This window comes from Haemorhous mexicanus, chromosome 4 (assembly GCF_027477595.1).
Source record: "Haemorhous mexicanus isolate bHaeMex1 chromosome 4, bHaeMex1.pri, whole genome shotgun sequence".
In the NCBI taxonomy this organism is placed as follows: Eukaryota; Metazoa; Chordata; class Aves; order Passeriformes; family Fringillidae; genus Haemorhous; species Haemorhous mexicanus.
In genome coordinates, this window is record NC_082344.1 from 28,693,035 (window position 1) to 28,719,501 (window position 26,467).

The following is a 26,467-nucleotide window of genomic DNA, read 5'->3' on the forward strand; positions in this document are numbered from 1 at the left end:
GCTACTGAAATCAGAGCTGCAAGCAGAAAGAATTCTGCTGGATGCAATGTATTTAATGAATTAATATTACTTATAAAAGCATTTTAGAATCACATTACTAAACTGAGTAAGGCAATACTGTACTGAAAACTATATAAATTATATTTAAATAACATTTAAAATTACATTTTAATAATATTAAAATATTAATGTAGGATAAATACATAAGCAGAGCAACCATGATGGGAGAATTTTTTCAGTATAATTGCTCTTCCTGCGTAGTGGCAATACCAGCCACATGTCATGCTTCTCCTGACTCTGCAGTCCAAGCAGTGCTGACCTGGTAATGGAGAACCCTTCAGATTCTCCTTTATGCAAACCAAAAATAAAAGCTTCAGAACAGACATGCATATATCCAAATTTTCTCTGTGCAACTTCAAATCTGTAAGACCCACTGTCAGTCTGCCTTCTGTCATTTGTAACTGGTTGAGAACCATAAACCAACAAAGAATAAATTATGACAAGAGTCAAACAAGGGCTTTATCTATGTTAACTGGGTCTGTGAATTCTGGGAAGATGCATGTGAACAGGATTAGCTTGTCATTGTATGGAATTTGCTTACTGCACATTGTCAGTACTTTTATCCAGCTAAAAACTTCACTTTGTAAGTAAAGAGTATATGAGAAAATGGGATTTCCCATTCCAACAAAGAAGAAAAAATCCTAACTCCACAGCTGCAGAGCTCAATTCAAAACCCAAAGCATGGTTTAAGCCATGCTTGATGTCTATATGTAAATTTGAAAGTATATTGATACCTGAAAAAAAAGCATTTCCATCAAACCTTTCCAAAATCACTCTATTTCTCTCAACTCAACTGATCTGCTGATGAACTGTTAGAGTTCCTGTGGACAGCAGTCAAGTATGGCTTTGTCTTGTGTATTGTGCCACTTGCGTGGTCTTCAGGAATGCCAGTTTTAAAAGACCCTCTCAGACAGCTGAGGACAGAAAAAAAAAAGTTTTCCCCTCTAATTGGAAACTTGGTGGTAATACTCCTTCAAGTCAGACAAAAGAGGTCTGGCACACTTGATCAAATTACAGGATTAGCACCAAGTCTGGGAACCACGGTTTCAGCATGACTTTCTGCCTTACCAAGGGCAAAATGTGATGACAGAGGAGTCTATGCAAATCATTCAAAAGCAGAGAATACTTTTTGCACCACTGCGAGAGATTTCTTCTGGTAAAATATCTTTTTGTGTGGTAAATGGGGGTAAGGAAGTTACTCTGTATTTTTACTCTCTTTTTATCTTGAAGAACAAACCTTTTAGAAAAAGGGAGACCTGGGGGTGGCAAGAAGCACTAGGATAGTGAAACCCCTCTCAGGTGCGCTTGCAGGCTCACGCTGTGTGTGGGAGCTGGTCAGGGCAAGGGGTGCTTGAGTGCTGCAGGAATTGCCAGTTACTGGCTGTCCTTCAATGGAAACTAAAACTGACTCAGATTCTCTCCTGTTTCTTTTCTCTTTCAGATACGTTCAGAGGGTAGCCTTGTGGATGGCCTCAGAGCAGGCCAGATGGAACAGGACAGAACCAACCATGTTGACGGCAATAGATTGAGTCCATTTCTAATACCACAGTCTTCTCACGTCTGCCAGGCAGAGCCTTCTGCAGTGAAGCTACAGAACGGGAGTCCAGCAACAGAGAGGTCTGAAGTGGAAGTAAATGGAGACCATAAGCCACTCTTCAATAAAAGCAACTTTGGAGTGCCCCACCCGAAGGGAAGTCCAAACAATCGTGTTAGCCCAGACCTTTTACAAGAAAAGAAAGTATATTCCAAATATATGCAAAATGGTGGGATCAAACGCACTTTTAGTGAACCCTCTCTGTATGGACTTCATGAGAGCAAGAAAGTGAAACAAGATAAAGAGATAAATGGAGAAAAAGCTGAGCCAGAGGACAATAGTGAAAAACCAAGTGTCTCCAATTCTTACAGTGAGAAGAAATCTGAGAGTTTTAAAAGACAAGAAAATGAAGCTTCAGATTTGATACTGTCTACAAGATACAACAGTGTTGGTTCAGAAAACCCTCATGACCTTCTGATTCAGAATGAGCAGGAACAGGAAAATATTCATTGCCATAACAGGGACATTGTCTTACTACTTAAGAACAAGGCAGTGCCAATGCCTAATGGTGCTACAGTTTCTGCCTCTTCCATGGAAAGCATGCATGGTGAACTCCTGGAGAAAACACTGTCTCAATATTATCCAGAACATGTTTCCATAGCAATGCAGAAGAACACATCTCATATCAATGCCATTACCAGTCAGGCTACTAATGAGTTGTCCTATGAGGCAACACATTCATCCCATACCTCAGGGAAGATCACTTCCCCACAGACCTCAAACTCTGAGCTGCCTCAAGTGCCAGCTGTAGTGGTTACTGAGGTCTACAACACAAAAGACTCCAGTAAACCACCTGTATTGCCAGGTAGCTGTTCACTTCAGAAACCAGATCTACAGCTACAGCAACAGATTCCAGGCTATGATACTCACCAGTTACCTGTAGGAAACAGTAATATTCATGGAAGCATAGGGCAGATTCCTAACCAAGACCTCTCTCTAAGTTCCAGCAGTAACCTGCAAGCTCAGAGCACTACTCTGGAAAGGCACTCTGAGCAAGCAGAAAATAATGGTGCTTTCTTTACACAGAACTCAACTTTTCACAAAGATTCCTCCACTGCTCCTGCTCCAGAAATGAATAGTGCACTGTCTGCCGCGGTGCAAGAAGGACACCACTCCTATGACAACAGGTGTGATGAAACTCTTCCTGGGGAGATAAAAAATGAAGGGCAACAGGAGGGACCAATGTTAGAAAGTCCTAGCCTCAGCCAACAACAATTTCAACCTCAGCAGAGCCTTCTGCAACAGGCACAAATGTCACAAGATGTCAGTGAAAGCAACCCGCAAGCTGCTGTGGCCGCCTCGATTCTGCAGCGCCCCGAAGGAGAGATGCTGGCGTCAGAATCTCCCCTCCAAAACCTGCACACACACAGAAGTGAGGGTGAGCTGCAACAACACTATCAGCATTTCTCAGGACAGAGAGAACCTGAGACTCGTGACAAAGAAAAGGACCAAGTGAAAGAGCCTGTACAACAGGCTCAACATTATTCAAAACCAGCCTGGATAGAACTGGTTTCCACCCAGTTCCACCAGGGAGAGCCTCCCCAGAAGCCCAGCGAAGCATTACTGCGGTCAATTCTTCAGTACCAGGCAAGCACAGCCCAAACAGTTTATACAAAACAGTATGCTGGAAGTCCTGACTCATTAAAGGGGCCTTCAGGACAGGCCCAGAGCCAGAAGATAATGCAACAGGAACAATTTCCTCTGCTGTACAAAAGTGAGAGCTCCCAGCTGCAGCCGCATCCCCCAGCTGACCAGCAGCTGCCGTTCCAGAAACACTCACCACAGCCGCAGCTCACAAAGGTGGATTCCCTTCTCAAGTCCAAAGTGCAGCAACACCCTTCACAGCAGCTCCATTTCCAGCCAAGATCAGAACAAGCTGAACAGCCTTTAGGGGCCCCCTTGAAACAGCAGCACTTGAATCCCCAGCCAGGAGAAAACGGGCAATTCCTGCATTCGCACATCTTGCAACAGATGCTGCAAAAACAGGCACGTCCAGTGCAACTGCCATGCAGTCCACAGCAAACCCCAAACCAGCAGCAGGCTCCACAAACGAAAACTAAAGGCCTGTCCCAAGCTGTACCCCACCCCCAAAGCAATGCTGAGCAGCCTTTAAACAGGACATCCTTCAATCAACTCAAAGCAGATGAATGTTTCCAAACTGGGAGTAAGTACACTAAATCAGCTGCATTCCCACTGCCTAACCCTCAGCTAGGCCTGGAGCAGGTACAGACCATGAACAACAAAGCTCCCCTTTACACTCAGAAGGCAAATGTCAGTCTCCAGCACCCTTGCCCAAACAACAGACACCTGATTTCCGAGAAGAAAGGGAACGCCGCAAATACAGAACACTTTGGAGCCAACAAAATGCAGGACTTGCAGCACGCGCAGTATTTTTCAAATAACTTGACCGCAAAGCAAGATGTGAATCATTGTTTTCAAGAACAAGATCAACAGACACAACAAGCCTCAGTTCCGCAGTTGCCACCCCTCCAGCCCTCACAGGGCTATGGTGCTAGTCTGAACCAAGACCTCCCGAGCAAACAAGCTCCACAGATCTCTCAGCAGTACTTACCACATGGCCAAACTGCCCCCCAGGCCCAAGACCAGAGAGGCTGTCATTTGCAGTCGCAGACCCCTAAGGATTTTCAAAAACATGCTGCTCTGAGGTGGCATCTTTTGCAAAAACAGGAGCAACAAGCATACCAGCAACCCAAAACTGAGATTGGTCCTAGTGCAGCACGCAAGCCTATAAAAATTGAGGCTGGCACAAAGTCTAATGTCTGCATGCGCCCATCAGCTGGACAGCTGGAAAACAAAGTGTGGAAAAAAACAATTAAACAAGAGAATCAGCACTTTGGCTGCGAGAACATGCAGCAAAAGAGCATCATTGAGACAATGGAGCAGCAGCTAAAACAGATACAGGTCAAATCACTGTTCGATCATAAGACTTTTACTCTCAAATCACCCAAACATGTGAAGGTTGAAACAGCAGGCCCTATTACCATCCTCTCACGAAATACCAGTGCTGCAGATTTTGACACTCAAACCCCAATCTTAGATCAGCAAGCAAACTTGTCTGCTGAGAAAACCCCGACCAAAAGAACAGCTGGAACTGTTCTCAATAATTTTTTAGACTCACCTTCCAAGTTATTGGATACGCCTGTAAAAAATTTATTGGACACACCTGCCAAAACCCAGTATGATTTCCCATCTTGCAGCTGTGTTGGTAAGTGCTGAGATATACTAAAAACATAATAGTTCACGGGAAGGAAATGAGCCTTCAAGTTGGGAATCACAAGGTTAGCTGGATGTTTTTGTTGGAAGATTTTTTGGGGTTTTTAAAGAACAGTAATTAATGAAAACTTATAAAACTGGGATTTTACACACTTATGCCTACTCCACTTACCAACCCTACACAAGGCCCCTTTCTCATAATTTCATAAAGCAATTACCTATTTGATTTTTCAGTCAGAATGCTTGTGGCTTCAGATCCATTCTCCTTGAGCAGCAGACATGTAACAACAACATACTGATAAGAAATAGGTCATAACTTTATGACCTAATTTATTTGTCAAAGTTAGATACAGCTTTTAAAAAAACTATCCCTGTCCAAAACTTTAGAGCCTTATGGCCATTTTTTGCTTTAACAGTGAAATTGTTGAAGTTTCCCTTAGTAAAGCCTAAGAAAAAACAGATGTCAGATTATTCCTCACTTGTTGCAAGAGTTTATCCTCCTTTTCAGGCATTTGTCTACTGTAAGGCTAAAGAAATCCACAGTTTCATAGAGAAACTACACAAGCAGCACCAAAAATAGCAGTGGGGAGACCCTTGTTGTTGCTTGATGGCAAACCCTGTCTCCAAGAGCTGGAAAAATAGAGCAGAGGGAAGCAGAGTGACAGGCATGGTCCCCTAGCACAAGCTTTCATACAGTACTGACACTGCACATAGCCAAGTGTAACAGGCACTTTCAGACTACTGCATAAACTATTCAGGCTGAGGCAAAAGGTTCAGCACCAAAAATAAAAAGAAGAAGAAAATAAAAATCCTTGTTACAGTTTCAGTTACTAGGATTTTGTATCAATTATAAAAAAGGAAAGTTGAATCAATGCTCCTCCATAATGCAAAACGGACCTTTTTGCCTTTTTGAATGTTGGGGCTGTGTCTCAGAGATGATATGTGAGAACAAAACCAGGAAATAGTGTATTTCTAGAGCTCCCAGGAAGAACTCTGCAAGCCAGTTCCTTGCTCTTCCTTGTTTGATAAGAAACAACCTTCAAAAGATAGTTTTTTTCGAAAACACAGTTGTAATTTTTTGGGGTTTTTTAATATTGTTTCTTCCATATAGTTAGCACAAGTTTTTCTGGCACTTATTTCCTTATCCTCACTTTTTTTTTTCATACTGAAACCACAAAGCAAACTTAAGAACTTATCCTCCATTTACATTTTAATTCTTCAGTCCTAGCAGACAGTAGGAGATACAAGGGTATGAAACTCTCTCTGAAGAACCCCGTGCCACAGCATAATCTATAGGTTTATTGCTCTTTCTTATCAATATTGTCCTTAAGAAGATGAAATTAAGCCATTCCCACTTCATATTTATACCATGCCTTCATCGTGCTTCCAGAGGCTGGCTGTCAGGAGCAGCACCACCCATCCAGCCTGTGGAGTTAGCATGGCAGAAAGCATCAAGTCAGCATTCAGAAATCAGCCAGCACAGCTCCACCATCTCCTGAACCCAAGCAGGGCCTGGCCATTTCTTTTACACAGCTGGAGCCTGCTTCCTGGTATAAAACCAATATACAGCATGTATTGTGGCTGCTGATATGGTCCTACCTACACACAGAAAACTGAGGCCACATTCTTGGCATACAAGGGTTTTTACCAGGCCTTGAGCATGATTTTTTTCAGCAAACTTGGTGGGGGGGGAGTTCATTTCACAGTCTTTCCATGGGTGGCAAGAATTCTCTGGGTAACCTTAGTGGCCAGTTTTTCAAGCTGTAAGTTCCTGTGCTGTAAAAAACAAGTACAATACAGCTCCCTAACATCAATATTTACCACTGTTATCCCATTTATCCTCCTTTCTATATACTGGGAGAGGAGGAAGTGGGAGAAGGAGAAACAATTGTTCCCTGATAACAGGAAAATGCCAATTTGAATGTCAGTGTAGAGCCTGAGATGTGGAATAAGTGTTTGTGCTAGGGAAAGGCACACAGTCCCTATTGCAGCTGTTTGCAGGATTAGCCATTGCTTTGCATGTTTAGTACAAGCTGTGTGGGCAAATACCTTAGACATAAGTGCTGGAAAACTGACCCCAGCCCATACAGCAGTCTTCTAACAAGCTAGAGGTAAACTTTGCAATGTGACATTTTACATGAAAGAATTAAGCTTCAAAATAATAACCTTTATTTTGTTTTAAACAGAGCAAATTATTGAAAAAGATGAAGGTCCCTTCTATACCCATCTAGGAGCCGGTCCTAATGTGGCAGCTATTAGAGAAATCATGGAAGAAAGGTAATTAGTGCAAAGGCACAGAGCAGATTAACTTTTATCCTTTTGTGGATGTCAGAATTTTTCCAGCTTTTGCACATAAAGAAATAAACAAGTGCAAATCAAGTAATTACTTGTAGCCTCAGCTCCTCCAGTGTTGCCAACATTACGCACCCTGCTATTCAGCAGAGAGTCACAATATTTGACAGGGCTAATAGTCTGCTGGCTGGCACGGGCTGGGCCCTGGCAGACAGATGCCAGCAAACCCAAGCCGGAACAAGTTCTCACCAGCCTGCCAAGCAAGGCGGCTGGCAGGGGCTGCAAAGGCAGCCATGGAGCTGGTGTTCCCTCTGGCTAGGAAAATGCCAGCAGAGAAGGGGGATGAAGAGCAGAATACCAAATTTCAGCATTAGTTTCCCCCCACAAAATTACTAAATGTCTAAATCTCATTCATTCATGTCCAGAGGAGTGCCACAAAATTGCTGGATGGGATTTCAGCCCAAGAATCGATAAGTAGTGTTGTGAGAAAACATTCCCCTGCCTTGGAGTATTGCACAAACCCAGTCTTATCTTGATTATGGACAATCCCCTCTCATCATGTTGCATCCTGTGGTGTATTTATTACATCAATGCTAACCAAACCAGGAATTTTTAAAGGCACAGAAAAGATAGATAATATGTGCTGTTTAAAAATATGAGTAAGCACAAACCCCACCAGCCTACCTAAGATACACAAATTAAAAGCTGTCACAAAAGTGACTTCTGCACTGTGAATTCTGCATTACTTGTAGACAATAATGACCAGATTTTTAGAGGTATCTGGGAATTCAGCTCCCCCTGAACAAAGAAGCAAAAGAAAAACTATTCAGTTAAGTCAGACACAGATGAGAATTTGGTTTGTTAGTACCTTAAAAATCTGGACTCCAGAACAGCAGTGAAGCTCCAGCTAGTTGCAGAACTGAAAGCAAGTGGGCATTATTGCAGCGCTGGGTCTGAGCTAAGGAGCACCATTTCTTAGCAAGGTCTGTTAGCTTGTGTTCATCACTGCACAGCCATGGGGCACTTGTAGCCTATTACACCCTTCAGATTAAATCCTAAGGTGCTTTCTCTTTCTTAGCACCTCTTTCCCTGCGACTCTTGTGCATGTCTTGCCCCAGTAATTTTCAGCTTTGAGAGCAGCTCGAGTGAATGTAAACTACATAAATCAGCTTCCTTCTGGGAAGGGAGAGTGAGCACTGATTCTCTGAAGAAATTCATTACCATCTGTTATCTCCAGAGCTCTCATCACCTGGTTCTTTAATATTTACAAATAATAAATAAAAGAGGAAAGTCTTTCATGTTGTAATGTCAATTATAGAGATGAAATTTTTTCTGGTTTTTTACGTTGGAAAGTAATTTTTCATTCTTAATATTGACCTAGCCTTTTTCCTTTTCTTCTGAGAATTTAATTTAATTTCATGTTGGCAGAGGGAAATTAGGAGATATCATAGGTAATGTGCAACTAATCAGCCAGGTTCAGGAGAGTATAGCAGCAGCCACTTGAGCAATGGCTAGTGTTCAACTGTATGGTATGAACGATGAAATTCTCTGACTGAAGAACTCCAGAACTCATTAGTTAATTTTGTAACCCTAAGTAAAAAAACCTCAAACCCTTCACTATAAAGATACTGAAGCATACATGTTCGGTTGGTGACATTAATCACAACTCAAGCACTTTTAACCTGGCTTCCCATGCATATAGATTGACTGTTAAGGTATCAGCACTGCTAAAGAAGCCAGGATTTGGATTTAGACTTACAATTAATATTTTAGTTATACCAGAACTAATTTCTTGCAGAATCCATAGCGGATAAAGACATTTTACCTCTTCTCCCAATTCCTACTTTATGTTCAGTGAGATTTGCTCTAGTTTTAAAGCCAATCAGCTTTGGCCTGAAAGCAACCATGACAAACATCAGGCACCAATTCCTTTCTGACTGTTGAAAAAACTTGGGACAAAGTCCATTTAATTTCCAGTGTGTAATGTACAACATATTTCTATAGAGTCATCCACACAATTGTCCTGCAATCCAGATTAGAAAACTGACAGAAAATATTAAGATTTAAAAATGTTTTTTGAATGTGGTTAATTAAAGAAACAAATAAATACTAATATCCAAGCCTAAGCAGGAAAAAGTGACCTAACAGTTGCCTGCAGAACATGTGTAGTACAACTTCATTTTGTTTTTATAATTTCCTGTGACACTGAAACTTCACAACGAGATCACATCTAAAAATAAGCATTTTTCATTTCCTTTACAGGACAAAAGTTTAAAAACAGATACTGGCCCTTAAATATGTCACCAAGATTTTAGTGCCAAAATAAGAGGAAAAAGGGTCAAAAGTCCTTAAGGCATCACTAAATGGCTGCATAACAGGAATATACCTCGATTACTCTGTCGATAAAGGCAAAGAATAAGAAGACTGATTTAGTCAGTCCCCACACTTGAGTTTTAAAAGTTAATAGCAGTGAGAGCGGCAAAATTCCAGAGATGGTGATGGAAGTGCAGTTTGCCCAGTGCCCAGGGAGCAGCCAAGTGGCCAGGGTGGCTCAGTCTGTAACACGGCGGCCACTGCGGGTTCTGCCCCAGCCTCCCCTGAACCCTGGTGTGCTCCTGGGCTCAGCAGGTGGGCAATCCCAGAGAAATGCCTGGCACTGGCTCAACACATCCAGCACTTTTTATTGAGTCAAGATATCCTTCATGTGGCATTTGCCCCATATCTCCACCTGGAAAGTGGGTCCTCTTTGCTCTGGCAACAGCGCTGCTTGCGTGTGGAGCTAGAGCCTGCCTTGAGAGCCTTATTCCCTCGTTTAAACGCTTCAGCAAGAGCTGAGCTTGCCCACCTTGCCTGCAAAAAGGCACACAAATTGTGATATTTGAGGGCACCTTGTGAGCCTATCTGGAGTATAGAAGTCGAGTAGAAGTAAATAAGTAACAATTTATGAGAGGATTATAAAGTTAAAAAAAATAGATATGAAGCAAATTAATCTTGACTTAACTGATTCACACTAAGCCAGAAACTGATTCACTCTAAGCACAGAAAATTAATAAAGTGACTGTTACATGCCAGCTGTTCCATGACAATTTAATTATGTGCATTTTGCAGAAACAACTTCAACCCAGAAATTAAAATAAAAATATAAAATTCTTGACCAAAATAAGGAGACTTCTTTTTTTTAAAAAAAACACTTTTCAAAATGTCATCTATTACAAATGCTCTAAAGAAATGGCTAAAATATTTGGTAATATTAATCTGATACTGATAATTTTTAGCCATCTGAGATGTATTAAAGACATTTACCTCTCTTAATATATCATTCCACTACTGTAATAAAATCATTAAGACTAACCACATTGCACATCTTTCCCTGTAATTCATAGTGTTTATTTTTCTAAGATAAGACTGGCAAATGTACTCCATCTTTTCAGTGTTCACACAGAACCACATGAATCTGCTTACTGTACATATCTTTGTTTTGTTTAAGATTTGGACAGAAGGGTAAAGCTATAAGGATTGAGAGGGTTGTCTATACTGGGAAAGAAGGCAAAAGTTCTCAAGGATGTCCAATTGCTAAATGGGTAAGTGATGTAAACAAATTAATCCCGTTTGGTATGATGGTTCATGTAGCTGACAGCAGTGACATGTCCTGTTAACTGACACTAAGAAACTTCAAATAGCTCAGCAGCAGTAATATGGGGTGCCTGTAGCCTGCTCCCACCCTTCTCTCACTCCATTGACTTGTTGCATGGAGAATAGCAAGAATAAAATTTAATTCAAAGGTATGAAAACCTAAGAAGAAGAGCATATTTGCTTAAAGTTTTGCACCACCTGACATTTTCATTGCTGTTTAATTTTAGCCTACAAATAAGTCTAGTAAATAACAGCACCACTGTTATGTCTTTAAAATACTCTTCCAGTTTGAGAGAGGTGTTAGGACATCCTCTTAGCAAACACTGTCTTACTTTGGAACAAATTACTGAGTGGTTGGGATTGCTGGGGAAAGACAGCATGAGGAAAAACTAATGCATTATAGTTTTTATGCATGCCAGACTGCACCCTTTTTAGGAAAAGCTTCTCAGTGCTTATGCTACTGGAAGGATGCTTTTATTTAAGAAAACATCTGCTGCTTTCCTCCCAACACTGTAATGTTTGTATGTAATAAGAGGAGGTCACAAAACTGTGAGGCTGGTTATGAGTAGAGCTGCTTAAGTTTGGAAGGGAAGGGGAGAGAGCTCCCATGTCCAGTTATTTAGTCCCTTCCTTACTGCCTGCCTTTGCCTGCATGCTTCCTGCCCTAAGATAGGTGTCCACTACCCAGCTCTGTGCAGGGAGATACCCCACTGCTCACTTCCTCTTGCTCACCAATCAGTCTGGGCCACACTCCTAACACAGATTCAGCAGAGGAATCCTGCTTTTACAAACCTGCTTTCCACCGCCACAGCTTTCCATGCCATCAGTCAACCTCTTAGAGTCAGCTTCATTAAACACAAAGGGTAGCCCTGCCGTATCACAGTGAGGAAAACAGACTGAACTGCCAGAAGCAGACTGAACTGCCAGAAGGATACAAGTAGAAGTAAGCTCCCAGATGCACAGTAATGCTGAGGTTTCCTACTCTCTTGCTCTTCACATTAAGAATGGCATCGTTTGTGTTGGGGCTCTGGGGTGTGTGTTGCTGTACATGCAGGTAGTCCGCAGAAGCAGTCAGGAGGAGAAGCTGCTCTGCCTGGTGCGCGAGCGAGCAGGACACACGTGTGAGACGGCCGTCATCGTCATTCTCATCCTGGTCTGGGAGGGAATCCCAACCAGCCTGGCCGACAGGCTCTACTCGGAGCTCACCGACACCCTGAGGAAGTACGGCACGCTCACCAACCGGCGCTGCGCCCTGAACGAAGAGTAAGTGGAGCAAGGGCTGTGCTCACCAAACCTGCAGCTCCATCTTCAGACCCAGCACCTCTACTCATGCTGATACCCTGAAACATCTACAACCTTCCCAGCTGTTTCATGCGGTTTGAAAACCCACAAACTTTGCAGGAAACCCAAAGTAAACACTCTTATAAATAGGGAAAAACATTTTCTCAGAGTTGCAAAGCAACTCAATATATTTAAAAGAAGAGATCTCACCAGGGGCCAGGATACCTGATACCTTAACACTGAAATAAAAGCTGGATGCATTAAATCATACTTGTGTAAGCTGACACAGACTAGCCTCAATTTAAAGAAATTGCACTGTATGTCTTTCCTATGCCTTTCTGAGAGACAAGAACATTTAGACCAAAATTACCACAACTATCACTGTATGTTACTTTAGCTTCATGGGTAGAGTCATATTTCAGGAATTATTGCTTGGCCCCTGACAGAGGGCTCTGACATCCTGCAGGGCTGTCAGCACAAGCCCCTGAAACACTATGAATATCAGTACCTAACAAGGCACCACACATACCCTCACCCAAGCAAAGCCGTGTTTCTCACACAAGTGTAGAACCCCCAAAGACCCTGCTTTGTAAGCATGAAATTATTCACTCTGATAAATTCTGTTATGATGTGTCTATCTCCCTCTTGCATTTCTTCATTATTTACTGGTGGAAGATTATCCACACCGCTGATTCCCTGGAGCACTGGCAGAACACTGATGGCCACTGCCAGAGCACCACAGGGGGACTTGCTTGCTGCTAACAGCTGTGCTCTCTTATCTTTTAGACGGACTTGTGCATGCCAAGGGCTGGACCCTGAAACTTGTGGTGCTTCATTTTCCTTCGGTTGCTCCTGGAGCATGTACTACAATGGTTGTAAGTTTGCCAGAAGCAAGATTCCAAGAAAGTTTAAGCTGATGGGGGATGACCCAAAAGAGGTTGGTGTCCATTTCTGAAATGAGCTTCGTTTGCAAAGAAATGTTTTCTGTCGATCTGTAAATAGAGATACAGGACAAGAGAGCAGGGCCCGAGGCCTCCCTGAGTGCTGTACATGTAGGGTAATTAAATAACTGCCAGTCAAAACCAATTGATTCCAGTCACTGAGCCAACTGAATCGACTGTCCAAATTCTGACAGCTGGTAAAAGCCCTGAGACTTGAAACCATGTTTGCAGGCTTTCACAATTAGAGGAGAAGGCATGGCCTGAATAATTCTGGCTGTATTAGGCCTGCAATTGAGCATTCCCCAGTGGCACAATGGAAGGTTTACCAGCTAATGGCACATAACACTGCAACTGGGAACCAGAGCAGACTGGTTCAGTGGAGACAAACATGATGAAACTCTGAGATGACAATAGGAAGAGGATAGGAAGACTCATTCTACATACAGTCCTGCCTCACTGAATGTTTCCAGACCAGGCTCTGTGTTACAACAAACTGGCAAATGTTTAAAACGAGCCAGAGTAATAAACATTGACCTTAGCCTGGACACAAGATACCCTGAAGTTATGACTGCAGTGACTCCTGGACATCTCCAGCAAGTCATGTGAAGCTCCAGTGGCCCAGTCTGCTTTCTGGCAAGGATGTGCAGATTTAGTCCCTTGCTTGTGTACTGGCATGCTAGTTTCACTGTATTCTGATGTCTTAAACAAATCCAAGCATTACTCTGTCATAATCAGAGAGACAGATAATTCCACATCCTACAGCTTGTGCTGAAAAGAGTGCACTGTTCAGAATATCATCATAACTAACATACAGGTTTTCCTGCCCACTGCTCTTCTACAACACCAAGAACTACAGAATAGCTCTCCTCCATACATGCTGCGGCACAAAGACTTCTTTATCACAGCCTGCAATCCTAAACTACCTACATTTCGAAGGTGGATACCTGGCCAGAGCTCACCAGGGCCCTCTCTCAATTTACATTCTTGGATTTGCTTCCTATGGAAGCTAGATTTATGCAGAAAAGAGGGCTTTACCCTCCAGTCCTGGTCCCAAAGTTAGGGGCAGCCAAAGCATGCATCCAGACCAGGGGTTGGGTTCCATAGCACACACACAGTTTACAGGCAGCACAAACAGAATCCTCGCCAATAAAAACTAGAAGACAGTCTAACAAATGCTAACCTACAGGCCATACAAAACCTCCACGTTCTGGCAGCAGGCACAAGGTCACAGCAAAATATTTTTTAACAATTTCATGTCAAACCAAACTAGGATATTGTCCCTTAGTAGGGAACACAAACTTTCAACACACCAACTGCATTTCTCTCTGAAACCTGTTTTTCTTCCAGCTCTTCACATCTTCCTTAAATACAAAAACTCCTAAAAACAAGTACACCACTCCAGTATGCCACCATTCTGTATGCAGTTAAAATTAAAGCCATGATAAAACTCTCACAAGTGAAGTTTTGAATTTGGGATTCTCATCCTTACATGATGGGGAACAACTACGGAGTATGTTATTAGATTATTTTTTTAAAATGCTTTATTTTGACAGTGTGCAATTTAGAGAAAAAAAGGAAGTGTTGTCATTCCCACGTCCATATCACCAATTACTAGACACACCCATTCATTGCTTAACGATTGGAAACGTTTTGAAGGCTGCAATATTTAAATATTTTTAAATTTCTGCATATAAAAATGTTTCAGAATGTCAAAGTGTTGTCATTGCAATGTGCAAAATCCTTAAATTAGCCATATTTACTTGGATTACTCCGATGTTATTTCTTTCAAGCTTTCTGAAGAGTATTATTTTCCCACAACTCCAAAAAGGAAAATAATGAGGATTATCACACTTAGATCTAAAATATATCCACGTTGAAGAATGGGATTTTTCTTAATATAAAACAAATTAAGGGTATAGTAGATGATGTTCTATTGCAGGTTTTCCACTACACTGCTATAACTGCTCCACTCCATTAAAGGCCTTGGAACAATGAAATTAAAAGGAGATTCACAACAGTCACTGTCTAAACACCAATAATACTGGTTTATGCCTTTACACAACTGTCAGTGTAAACACAATTGTGTAAAGACCCCAACTTGTTGGATCCCAGATGTACAGTATGGAAATGTCATTGAACCCTATTTCATCTCTAACAGGAAGAAAAACTAGAATCCCATTTGCAGAATCTGTCAACCCTGATGGCACCTACCTACAAGAAGCTTGCACCCGATGCATATAACAACCAGGTATGATGGGGGAAAAAAGGAATATGAGCAGTCATGGCAATAGCCTGATTTTTAACATACTTCCCAGTGCTTCAGCCTTGCACCAAACCATCATATACATTTTGTGCTAACATTTTGCTGATATCAGCATGAAGACAAATAGAAATGAACAATTTCACTTAAAATGCTCTCACAAGTAAAACTAGCCAGATTTGGTCTACTAAATAGAATTAATATTTTCAGCTACATCAACATGATAAAATTATTTCACTCTTCAGCTCCAAAATATAAATTTCTTGATTTAGCATGAATTACCATTGAAAACAACAAAGCTGCCATATACATGGCATGAAATTGGCAGCAGTTTGCACTCAAGTCCTGAAGCCACAGTTTCAGTTCTGCTCTCTCAAGCAGCAGATGAATTTAGTTTTCACCAAAACAGCCTTTATGAACATGCTTTTAAAGTGAAGCTCTATATTTTAATACACTCAGTCCTGTGTATGCACTCAAGTACCTGCACCAGCCTTCTTTCATGTGGGGGTCTGTTCTCAGACACCTTCCGAGCTCTGAAGAGCTTCCCACTGCGGCTGTGTCTCATCTACATTTCATTACAAAATGTCTTTCAGATAGTTACACCGAAATTTGACAGCACACCACTTGCAAACATGTAACTGTTGACCTTCTTTTCGTTGCTCAGGTTTACTACTGTTAGGAACATTCACAGAACTTACAGTCCCCAAACTTTCAGCATCTACTGCAAACTGTGACATCACCCTGCTTTCCTATTGACAGCGCTGTACAACCAGCACAAGACAGAGTCTCAGCTTTAACAGAAACAGTAAATTAACACTAAACTGTCCATTATTATCTGCTGTAAGATTCACTCCTTTACTGCGTATTTAGTAGAGCTAGACAGGGTAAGCAGACTCAGTGCAGACTTACCCAGTTTCACTTACCTGATCTGATAATGTTTGGAGACTCATTATGGAGAAAACTGTGGCTATGTGCTCACTAGCTGTGGTTATCTGTCAAAATATCTGAGAGACATTCTGCAAGAGAAAATAAGAAGAGAAAGAAAAAAAAATGAGGTAGTGAACAATAAATCGTTTCTTTGCTTGGGCTGCTTTTCTTTTCCCACAAAAATTCACTTAAGAACTTTTCTCCAAGTAAGCTGTGGTGCTGCCCAACATTTGTTGAAAATACATGCTTTTACAAGTTTCAATTTTTACCTTATGTAATAAGGCATGTGTATAGTTTGGCTTATTTCAGGAGTTTCATGCAGACCTTGAATTTGTGGGGAAACTGTACTTGAGCTACTGCCAGTGGCTTTAAAAGGAGATGATTGAGTTCTAATTTGTATGATATTGTAAAAGGTTCTAAAACCAAAAAAGCACTAAAACCACATTTCAAATGCCCAGATTTATTCTAATCCAAATCTGGACCACTTCTGGATTACAACCAAAAACTGGAAAGGGACTGTTTCCCACCTGGACCAAACAGAACATTTCAGAGAGCAGCTAAACCCATGTAGTTTGATCAGACAATTATAGTCTGGTAAACATTTCAGACTACTCACATTTAATTCCAAAGAAGTTTACACAGTTTTCAAGTTTTTTTCTGCTCTTGTTTTCAGATTCTAGGAAAGTAAATAATTCATTTTTGAAAAATAAATGTCTGTGAGCAAACTAGACATATTTTTAGTGATTCTGAATGAAGACTTGGCAAAGCATCTAATTTGACCTAACTTAAAGAGGGATCCATTAAGTTCCATTAAGTGTAGATGTTCTGTGCATTCACTTGAAAGGTTCAGGAATTTCAGCAAATCATTTTATAAATGTGGTTTCATTTTTAATTTTTGAAATAAAATATGAAACCATCATTTTTTTAAGGCTTTATCTTCCATTACAAAATCCTTTCTTTTTGTGTAAGGTATGTTATTGCATTTCGAGTTCTTTGTAAAGCTCCTTAATAATGATTGCATGGTACAAAGTGCTGTCTTGACTGAATTCTCTCTCTTTTTAGTCAGGGTTTAGATTTGTACTTAAGCTAATGAAATACATGTTTAGCATGCCAAAATATTACAAATCAAAAAGCAAATTATTATTTTTCATTAAGTCATTCTGAAGTCAGTTTTCTAAAGCCATTTTCCCTTAATAGCTTGGTATGCTTCCAGTCTACACAAACATATCACTCTCAGAGTGCCAGTCACGGAAACCATGCACTGCATTTGTCATGTAAAAACACCAACTCCTGGCAGAGTAATACACAAAGAAAAGTATTAGTGACTAATTTCACGATCACACCAGAGACATAGGTACCAGGGAACAAAGCAGCAAAGAATGAAGCATGGATACAAAACAGCCATCTAATTGCTGTAGTTTATTTGCTTTCAAGATGTGTTTGTTGTCACCTCCAAGACATGAGGGAGACCTGCCCTTTGTCACAGCAGAGCATTCCTTGTGCACTCCTGGAGCACCCAGTGAAACCTGTCCTGTCTCTGCAGATCGAGTACGAACACAGAGCCCCCGAGTGCCGCCTGGGGCTGAAGGAAGGTCGCCCATTCTCAGGGGTCACTGCCTGCCTCGACTTCTGCGCTCATGCTCACAGAGACTTGCACAACATGCAGAACGGGAGTACTCTGGTAAGTCTGGGATGTGTAACAGCCTCCTCACTCCAGCACTCAGCTCCTGGCTTTCATTCATTATCTCCCCTCTGTTCAAATTTATACTGTATAACGCAGATCAGTAAAAAAAAACCTTTAGGCAGTAACTGAGCTAAGTTTCTCCCCCCTACACATTTTTCTTTCAAATGAATGAGACTTACGGTGTATTAAAGAAAGGCTTAACATAGACCTGGTAGAAAAGGAACTGTGGAGACAATGGAAAGAAGGTTCCAGCAGCACTGAAATGCCTGTTACAGAGTTCCTAGCACAAACCAGTTCATATTTATCCTCCTGAAATCCTTCTTTTTCTAACAACTTTGGATTATATCTTCTAATAAAATAAAAGTAGAAACAAATAACTTCTTTCTGAGAGAGTTTTGGAAAATTTGGATTTTATTCCTTCTTTGGATAAGCAGAAAGTCTGCAAGTCCATGTATCCTTGACTCTCCTCAGCTCTGATTTCTGGCAGGTACAGTAGAAGTCTGTAGAAGATACTAGAAAAGCAAGCTGGTTTTGAATGTGTATTGGATTATTTCTGTGACAAAACAGTTGGGCCAAACATAGGAAAGAATACTCTCAAGGCTGTAGTTAGAAGCAGCTCCCTGGATTCACAGTGCAGCTCTTATTATGACCAAAGAGAGTATCTGCCTTTTTAACTCAAACTGAATTTTTCCTGTTTCCAGGGTCTGACTTAACTCCCAAGTTAATCACCACCAATGTACATTTCCAGCTGAGCTTTCTTCCCAAAGCTGGGACAATGATTTTGCTGCAGAATATGTCCCTCTCAGCACCTTTTTCCACAAAGATCCTCCCAAGGCCTGTTCTAGCTAGAACTAAAGCAACAGGCTTGCTGCATGACAACAGTAACTCCCCTAAACCTTGTTATTAACATTACAGTTGCACTGTAAAGAGGGTGTGAACTACAAGACCAGTGTGCTATATTGAACACTGTCTCTAACCTCACGTATTGTAGTGAAAGAATCTTCAGGTGAGTTCAAAGTCCCAGATTCCACTGCTTTAGCTCTCTGGCCACAGTACAATGGATCACACAGTCTATTTCACATGAGGGTAATCCCTAACTATACTGTGAATTTCAGCACAAGTAAAAGAAATAGATATCTATACACCTTCTGTTTCTTTTACCACTGTCCAACAAAGTAATGGAAGAAATTACATTTGCAGGCTTGTTGTGATATGCAAAAATTGCATGGAAACTTACAGTTTACAAAGAGACTGCCTGATGCCAGTGCTGACAGTGTCAGGGCACAATGCAGAGGTAGAGTTTCAGATCTCTAATACACTTTTCTAACAGGTTTGCACACTGACTAGAGAAGACAATCGTGAAATTGGCCAAACACCAGAAGATGAGCAGCTCCACGTGCTCCCATTATACAAAGTCTCTGATGTGGATGAGTTTGGAAGCACTGAGGGCCAGGAGGAGAAGAAGAGGAATGGCAGCATCCAGGTCCTTACCTCCTTTCGACGAAAAGTACGGATGTTAGCAGAGCCCGTTAAGACCTGTCGGCAAAGGAAGCTGGAAGCAAAGAAAGCAGCTGCAGAAAAGCTTTCCTCCTTGGAGAATGGGTCTAGCAAAGCTGAGAGAGAGAAGTCTGCTGCAGCACGCAACAAGCAAGGCACCTCTGAAGCAGCGGGTCATGCAAAGCAGCTGGCAGGTAAATACAGGAATCTGAGCGGGGTCAGCAGTGGTAAGCATCCTACAAATCAGGGCCAGTTACTATCAGCCTCAAGAAAACCATTACTTTCAGCCCAAGAATGTATTGAAGTAAAAAGGCAAGAAATTTCTTGAAAGCGAATATCAATATTATATAAATACGAGACTGCCAAATTTGGTACAACTCCAGAGAAGAAAAAAAAAAAAATTTGCAATGAGAAATCCTTTACTGTTGGATAGTTAACACTTGTAGAAATCTAGAAATAAACTCTGCTTGTCATCCAGTTTATTGTAAAGTATTTTTAAAGGACTAGTAGTGCTAGAAGCCATGAAGAGAAGTTGTGGTGCTGCTGCCAAAGAATGACCTACACATGACTCCATGTCTGCCACTGTTACAGAGCACCTCCTAAATTCAGGAGATACAAGCATAACCATTATTTATGCTCTCTGCCTCAAGACCAAAAGCAAAGCAGGTTTTCCAGAGTGGAGTAAGAGTTTATGGCAGTTCTCAGAAGCAGATTTGAGAGTCCAGAGCAAAGGAGTTATCAGAACTATTTTATTGTTGCAGCAGTTTTCCTAGAGAGGAAAAGAGTGATACATCCAGGGCCACCCAGAAGGTCACTGAAATACCTATGAATAGAAGTCAGCTGTCCCATGACCCAGGCAAGGGTTGTGACCATTAAATGACGCCATTGCACTTTATTGAATGTTATTTTTGCTCTCATGTCATCAGTTAATCTCACTTATTACTGCACTGCTCTGTCTACCAGTGAATGTTGGTTTTAACATACTGCTAAGGACATTTCTTGGAGTCAGTTCTATTCATGTAGATGAGAAGAATTATTTATTCTTGGGGAAAAGAAAGTCACTTTGTGCACGGCTGTTTGGGAGCACTTTGATGCTCCATTTCATGGGCTACTTAAAAGATGATTCAACTCTTTGGATTTTGTGCATGTGACTCTGAAAAGACTGCACTGTCCTCTTTTCCCCACTGCCACTAGCATCTGATCTCATTGGGCACACGCCAAAAAGGAAGAGTAGCCTTAGTATTTATTCAGCTTCTTAAAGGATGGTGTTTGAGATATGAGAAAGGGAGCATCTGTTAATGAATCTACTTTTCTTAGAAATTTCATGTGAAGTATGTAATCTGTTGGGTGGTTGGTTGGTTTGGGGCCTTTTTTTAAAAAGCCTGTTTGTTGTGTGGTTGTTTGTTTTTTCCTTTTTACATCTACAGATCTTTTACGTCTTTCAGGACCAGCCACACAACAACAGCAGCAGCAGCAGCAGCAACATCCACAGCGCTCTCTCCCTAACAACCCTCAATCAAATCCCATTAACTCTTACTCGGGTTCAGGTTCTGCAAATCTCTATGGAAGGTTGCCTAATCCAGCCAATGCTTATCCAAACTCTTCGTACACTTCAGATCCATATGGAGGGTCCAATCCCGTGAACCTCTATCCAACCTCATCACAGTCTGCGGGGTCTTATTTGAATTCTTCCAGTCCCATGAACCCTTATTCAGGATCTTTAAGTCAAAATAACCAATATCCCCCCTACCAATGCAATGGAAACGTAGCTATGGACAACTGCCCCTCTTACTTGGGCTCCTACTCTTCCCAGCATCAGCACATGGACTTGTATAGTTGCCAGAGTCAAGACCATATGTCTAAACTAAGTCTACCACCCATTCAAACATTATACCAGCATAGGTTTGGGAATAACCAGAGTTTTGGTCCCAAGTACTTGAATTATGGAAACCAAAATATGCAGGTAGACTCCTTCAGTAATTGCACCATTAGACCAAATTTACACCACGTAGGGTCATTTTCCTCTTACTCAACCCATGAGGCCAATGGCCATTTTACGGAGGTTGCCTCAAGGTTAAAATCTAATCTGAATAATCCAAGCATGGATTATGCCTCCATGAGTAAAACAGGCGAACATCATCACATGCAACCCCCTCCACATTTATCACATGACTACCATTCTGCTCCAAGTATGTTTAGTGGTCCCCCTAATTCACTGCATCTCCAAAATAAGGATAATGAAATTATTTCGCATGCAGTTAATGGTTTGTCTAACATGCTTCCAGGTCAAAACCATGACAGGACTACTCCCCAGGGTGGTTTAGATAAAACTGACGTGCTGAATCCAGAAAAAGCAGAGGATCCCGATGAAGTCTGGTCAGATAGTGAGCAGAACTTTCTGGATCCAGAAATTGGAGGAGTGGCAGTTGCTCCATCTCATGGGTCAATTCTCATAGAGTGTGCAAAACGCGAGCTCCACGCAACGACTCCCTTAAAAAATCCCAACAGGAACCACCCCACCAGAATATCCCTTGTATTTTACCAGCACAAGAGCATGAACGAGCCAAAACACGGCCTGGCTCTGTGGGAGGCGAAGATGGCTGAGAAGGCAAGAGAGAAAGAGGAGGAATGCGAGAAGTACGGCCCAGACTACGTGCCTCAGAAATCCTACGGCAAAAAAGCCAAGCGGGAGCCCGTGGAGCCCCACGAGCCCTCTGAGCCAACGTACCTGCGCTTCATCAAGTCCCTGGCACAAAGGACACTGTCGGTCACCACGGACTCCACCGTCACCACATCTCCATATGCCTTTACACGGGTTACAGGGCCTTACAACCGATATATCTGACTTCACACCTTGGTTGGTTACCTCATTTGAAAAAACACCTTGTCGCTAGGGTAGTAGTGCTTTAGGTTTTGTGGAAGGCAAGGGTGGAGAAGAAAAGAGCGTTTTTACGGAGCTCATCGGTGGAAAAAGCCTCGGCACACCAGCAAAAAGAGGTAAATCTCACTAGAGCACTTGTTTTCTACTGATTTTTAAGTGGTCACAGATGGCACATAGGAAACAGACCAAAGCATCCTATGCAAAAAAAAATTTAAAAACAGAAGAAGAAAATAAAAGGAAAGAAAAAAGGGGAGAACACAACATAAAAGTGTTTCACAATTTACATTGGAAAACACTGGCTCTATTAATGAAAGAGATAATCTGCAAATGGATTTTTTTTTTTCTTACAGTTTTTCACATCTGTGGCCACTTTTAATGTCATGAAGTTTGCATAGTCATGGAACAGGAGCAAAAACAACCCTAAAAAAATACTGTAGTATTACAACTGCAGGAATCTTAAAATAACATCTGGTGCTGAATCTATGATGTACTGAAATACTGGAATTATGGCTTTTTAACATGCAGTTTTTACTGTAATCTTAATAGTATTTTGATTTTATTTAACAAAGTAGATAAGACAAGTAGACAGCAAAACACTGAATTTGTTTGAATATTCTAAAACCATGGTGCTATCCAAGAGAATGGTGTCTTTATTTTATCAGTGAAACAGTTAATGCCTTTATAATAAAATGTCAATGATGTAGTCAAATGTTCTTCAGCAACAGGGAGGACCTTTTCATTCATGTATGTATTGAAGTTACCTGGTGTTAAAATAAGCTTACTTTTTAACAAATGGGAATTACAAAGACCTCTGGATTTTACTCATCCAGTCAAGTCCTAGAAAAGGACAATAAAATAGAGAGAGAAATATTTTTTTTTAAATAGTGTTTCAAAAGCACTTTGTCTACCTAAGCTTGGCAACTTGAACAATGCTAAGGTACTAAGACATTAAAAAAAAGAAAAAAAAAAGAAGAGTTTACTTTGATTTTAAAATGCAAAGATAATTTTTTTAAACTAAAAAAGCTTTTAAATACTTTTGGTTTAGCCATGCATCAGCTAGTGGGCTACATATCCATTTTTAATACAGTCAGTTATGGTAAAAATGGGGCTTACTGGATATAAGGGAATACTTTAGTACACAAAACACATTTTTTTCTGGTGCTCATCTCACACAGCTATACTGTAAACTGTTTTCTACAATTATTATGACAAGTTCATTGCTCAAATATGTACAGTTTTAAGGAAAGAGTTTTATATTAATCACAGGTAATAATTAGCAGCATGCAACAGACTACACCTAGTTAGCTTGGGCTTCTGCTGTTTCTAGAGATCTGTGCACTCCCACTATGGAATGGCAGACCTGCTTTTGTGTTGATAATTATGTACATTGTGGTGCAAGTCATTTCTCGGTGCAAGTGGCCTCTTTTCCAGAAAGACTGAGCAGACCAATGCCTACACAAGATGAATGAAACAGGGTTAGTTCTGTGCGAGTCCGTTGATTAATAGAAAAAAAATAGGCAGCTGGCTTGCTGTGGTGGTTTTAAATCATTAATTTCTATTAAAAAAATTTAAAAAGCAGGAGAGTTGTATAGTAAATTAAATTGTAAACAAAACTTTTTTTAACGCAATGCTTTAGTATTTTAGTACTGTAAAAAATATTAAATCTATATATATTTGGGTTTTGAGCTGAATTCACATCATGGTGCTACTCAGCCTGCTACAAATATATCATAATGTGAGCTAAAAATACATTAAAAGGTTTGAGTGATGTTCCTACTTGTCATATACCTCAACACTAGTTTGGCAATAGGATATTGAACTGAGTGTGAAAGTTTATATATTGCATACCATCTTTTTCCCCCAACAGCCTTTGAAAAAAACAAACAAAAAAAACCTAAACAAAAAACTCTCAATACTTGACATTTTAGCAAGTATAACTTGAACTTCAACTTTTTTTTTTTTTTTTTGGTTCTAAAAATTCAGGGATATTTCAGCTCATGTTCTCCTATGCCAACGTGTCACCTGTGTGTATGTAAAGCTGTTGTAGGTTAAATATATTATTCTTGGGTTTTTTGTTTTTGTTTTGTTTCTTTTTTCAGGGATTTAATGTTTTTCTTTTGAATCCCTTCTCTTATTTTTCTTGTATATGTATTGTGTAACTAAGACTAATTTTGTAAATTTGTTAGCTCTTTTTATTGTAACAGAAGTGTTTAAAGAGATTTAGAATGTTTTGACTGTTTCAAATGATTAAACAAAAAGAAAGTAGAATGCACTGAGCTGATTAAAGGGAAAAATGTAAGGCAGGGGTTTGGCAAGTGACTGTTTGCTAGAGTTGTTCAAGTCACTCTCTAAACAAGGCTTCTTGGATACTGTAATGAATAAAATAAAATATAAGAAGGTACAGTCAGTACAAGGGCTTCCCTAAACATGCAAACCTCCATGTCCCAGCTATATCTTGTGCAATATACTGTAAGATTATGTTTGGTCAAAAGAAATTCTATCCAACAGAATCACAACCTAACTCAAGTAAATCAAAGGAGGCCTTTGGGTTTAATGGTCAAATATTTTTTATGGCAATTTTGGGTTTTCTCAGTCTGTGACTTTATCCACTTGTGGAAACAAAACTTTTACCTTTTTGGGAAAAAAAATTATGGTTATATGTCAGATTAAGTAAATCATTATATATCTTCATCTTTTGGTGATTTTTTTTAAATCCTATCTAATTCATGTAATCCATGGTAGATGTTTGGTTAATATGCCGTGCACCGTCATTTGCCAAACTGCTGGCAGCAGGAGCAGGAAGCTTAGTTGGAGAATCAGTTTTGTATTGTAAATACCTGAGCTGTAATTTTTGGTGTACAGAACCCTGCCTCAGTTGGAACGAATGACAAAGCAGACAGAGTTGCTTGTATAGGATTATCAGGTCGATTATAGCCATACTTGAAGATGCTTCTGAGAGTTGTCAACTTTACTTGAATGAATTTTTCATCCTGATTGACGCACAGCAGTATAAAGTTCACTTCTAAAGCTAGTGGTTAACTTGTGTAGGAAACTTTAGCAGTTTGACACTAAGGTAATGAACTTCTGTGTGCATTTTCTATGCTTATGTTCTACTTTTTTTTTACTTTAGTTTCATTCATTTTCATGAGATGTTTGGTATGTCTATAAAAAGAATCCAAGGATGGTTATAAATACTGTAAGTATTGTAATGTAATGCAGGTTATTTGAAAGCTGTTTATTATTATATCATTCCTGATAACGCTGAGATGTGGGTGTTTTTAATAAAATTTATATTTATTTAATGCACTCTAAGTCTGTCTTGCAGAAACTTGTCTTTTGTTGTCATTTTTACCAGCTAACAACAAAGCCGGCATCGCTCTCAAACAAAGTGCATCACTAGGGACTTCAGAACAGGAAGCCTAGACATCACATTTACTCCTAGTTCTGCTTTGGCTCTTACCTCCAACAGGTTGGGACACAAGTTGCTGAGGCCAGGATACTGCTCCATAAAATCTGTGTTTATAGGGAAGGAGGGAGGCGTTTTTATGGGCAGGAATAGACAGTAAAGCTTCACTGCTGTTTTTCCATTGGTCTTTTTGTACACAAATGAATATGGCATATTCACTGTGCCAGTGCCTTCACTGCTCAAGTAACAGCCACAAAAGCACACCTAGCAGAGGCAGGACAAGGGGGAGACTCTAAGCATTCATTTGTTTGTTTGGGCTATTCAGCTGTACCTGGTTAAGCATTTTTCTACTTTATTTGAAATCACTCCCAAATGGTGGGAGACTCCAACAAATAGTATTGTGCCAGGGAGGACTAGATTGGATGTTAGAAAAAATTTTGTCAGCAAGAGAGTTGTAAGATTGGAAAAGGCTGTCCAGGGAAGTGGTTGAGTCACCATCCCTGGAGCTACTCAAAAGACCTGTACATATGGCACGTGGGGACATGGTTTAGTGGCGGACTTGGCAGTGTAGGTTTACAGTTGGACTTAAAGACCTTAAGCAACTTCTCCAACCTAAATTATTCTGTGACCAAGAAAAACCCCAAAACCATTAAAGCCAAAAACCTCAGGTATAATCTAAATCACAATCTAGAGAAAAGCAGAAGCAGTAAGAAAGTGCATCTGAATCAATACCCGGACATACATTCTTGGAGGCATCAGATAAAATGCCTTGTTCTC

At 40.6% G+C, this 26,467-nt stretch overlaps 1 protein-coding gene across 2 annotated transcripts in view; it reads left to right on the forward strand.

The window, feature by feature from the left end:
• The window catches only part of TET2 (tet methylcytosine dioxygenase 2), a 71,427-nt gene extending 45,831 nt beyond the window's left edge, over positions 1–25,596 (forward strand). Inside the window, exons 2-10 of one of the 2 annotated variants that reach the window (XM_059844205.1) lie at positions 1,502–4,880; positions 7,075–7,165; positions 10,668–10,761; positions 11,868–12,076; positions 12,881–13,031; positions 15,194–15,283; positions 17,766–17,903; positions 19,237–19,597; positions 20,831–25,596. In XM_059844205.1, coding sequence (XP_059700188.1) covers positions 1,502–4,880; positions 7,075–7,165; positions 10,668–10,761; positions 11,868–12,076; positions 12,881–13,031; positions 15,194–15,283; positions 17,766–17,903; positions 19,237–19,597; positions 20,831–22,248 — 5,931 coding nt within the window. In that variant the 3' untranslated portion in view covers positions 22,249–25,596. The remainder of the gene's footprint in view (positions 1–1,501; positions 4,881–7,074; positions 7,166–10,667; positions 10,762–11,867; positions 12,077–12,880; positions 13,032–15,193; positions 15,284–17,765; positions 17,904–19,236; positions 19,598–20,830) is intronic. The other variant, XM_059844206.1, reaches the window with a different exon arrangement.
• The last annotated feature ends 871 nt before the right edge of the window (positions 25,597–26,467 follow it).